Here is a 1,354-nt window from a genome sequence, read left to right on the forward strand (position 1 = left end):
GGTTTAGAAGAGGATGTGGATAACAGGGGGGACTGAATATGGGAATTGGAGCTGGGGGCTAGTTTGGTGCCAAATGGCGTTGGAGTGGAGTATGGATTTTTATGGGGAGGCAGTTTTGGCTTCAATGCTTATTGGTGAATTATTGACTATGTATATTCAATAAAGTTGTTTGCTGTTTCATGGAATCGCAGAGTTGGAAGAGACCCCAAAAAGGGCCATGCATTCCAACCCATGCCATGCAGGAACTCTCAATCAAAGCCATTTCAGATGGCCACCTCCTTCTGTTTAAAGACCTCCAAAGAAGGAGACTCCACCACTTTCCAAGGGAGTGTGTTCCACTGTCGAACAGCCCTGACTGTCAGGAAGTCCTTCCTAACGTTGAGCTGGAATCTCTTTCCATGAGTGTATTGGAGACTCCTTCCCTAGAGTCAGTCCCACAACCACCGCCACCAGCTAAACGCAGCCTAGTCTTTCCTCCCCTCGCCAGGGAAGAGGAGGAGGCCGAGGGAAAGGGCGGGAGGCTCCTCCAGCTCTTGGTACCCAGAGGAGGGCGGAGCTGAGGCAGGGAAGGGAGGGGAAGGCAGGGAGGGAAGCAGGCTGCTGCTCTTGCTGCTGCATCCTCCTCCTCTCAGCCCTGTCAGCCAGCGGGGAAGAAGAAGGGGCTCTCTCTTCGTGGTGGAGGAGGCCCCCGAGGAGAGGAGGCCATGAGACACATGTGGGGCAACTAGGAAGGAAGGAAAGAAGGAAGGAAGGAGAGAAGGAAGGAAAGGAGGAGGAAGAGCATGCTCTGCCCCCAGACAGGCTTTCTCCAGGTAAGACTCTGCTCTGCGGCATTTCCATCATTCCCTTTTGGAGGAACCAGACACCCTATGCATCCGCACTGCGGGGATAATTCGCTTTCAGAGCGCTTTAACTGGCTCCCAGGCGAGGGGATTCTGGGAATGGTCGTTTGTTGTGGGCCCAGAGCGGATCCCCCCCCTTTTTTTTGGTTCCCCTTTGTGTATTTATTTATTTATTTATGGGCCCTTTATGGCTCCTGGGGATGATGGGTGCTGTTGCTGTTCTTCACAAAGGGGGGGGGCATTTGTTCCTAAGCCTTTGGAGAGACTCCATTTGCCCATTTCATCACAGCCTCCACTTGAGGGGATGGATGGCTAATGGGAAAAGAGGGGGGTACACATCAATATAATAATAATAATAATAATAATAATAATAAATGGGAAAAGTGGGGTACTAATAATAATAGGAAAAGAGTGGGGTACAAATCAGTATTATAATAATACTAATAATAATAATAAATGGGAAAAGTGGGGTACTAATAATAATAGGAAAAGAGTGGGGTACAAATCAGTAT

At 49.3% G+C, this 1,354-nt stretch overlaps 1 protein-coding gene across 1 annotated transcript in view; it reads left to right on the top strand.

Moving 5' to 3' along the window:
- Nucleotides 1-589: 589 nt before the first annotated feature.
- HECW1 (HECT, C2 and WW domain containing E3 ubiquitin protein ligase 1) overlaps nucleotides 590-1,354 on the top strand; it is a 249,198-nt gene continuing 248,433 nt past the window's right edge. Inside the window, exon 1 of the mRNA XM_042473588.1 lies at nucleotides 590-812. Within this exon, the coding sequence (XP_042329522.1) occupies nucleotides 783-812 (30 nt within the window). The 5' untranslated portion in view covers nucleotides 590-782. The remainder of the gene's footprint in view (nucleotides 813-1,354) is intronic.

Source organism: Sceloporus undulatus, chromosome 6, assembly GCF_019175285.1.
Source record: "Sceloporus undulatus isolate JIND9_A2432 ecotype Alabama chromosome 6, SceUnd_v1.1, whole genome shotgun sequence".
In the NCBI taxonomy this organism is placed as follows: Eukaryota; Metazoa; Chordata; class Lepidosauria; order Squamata; family Phrynosomatidae; genus Sceloporus; species Sceloporus undulatus.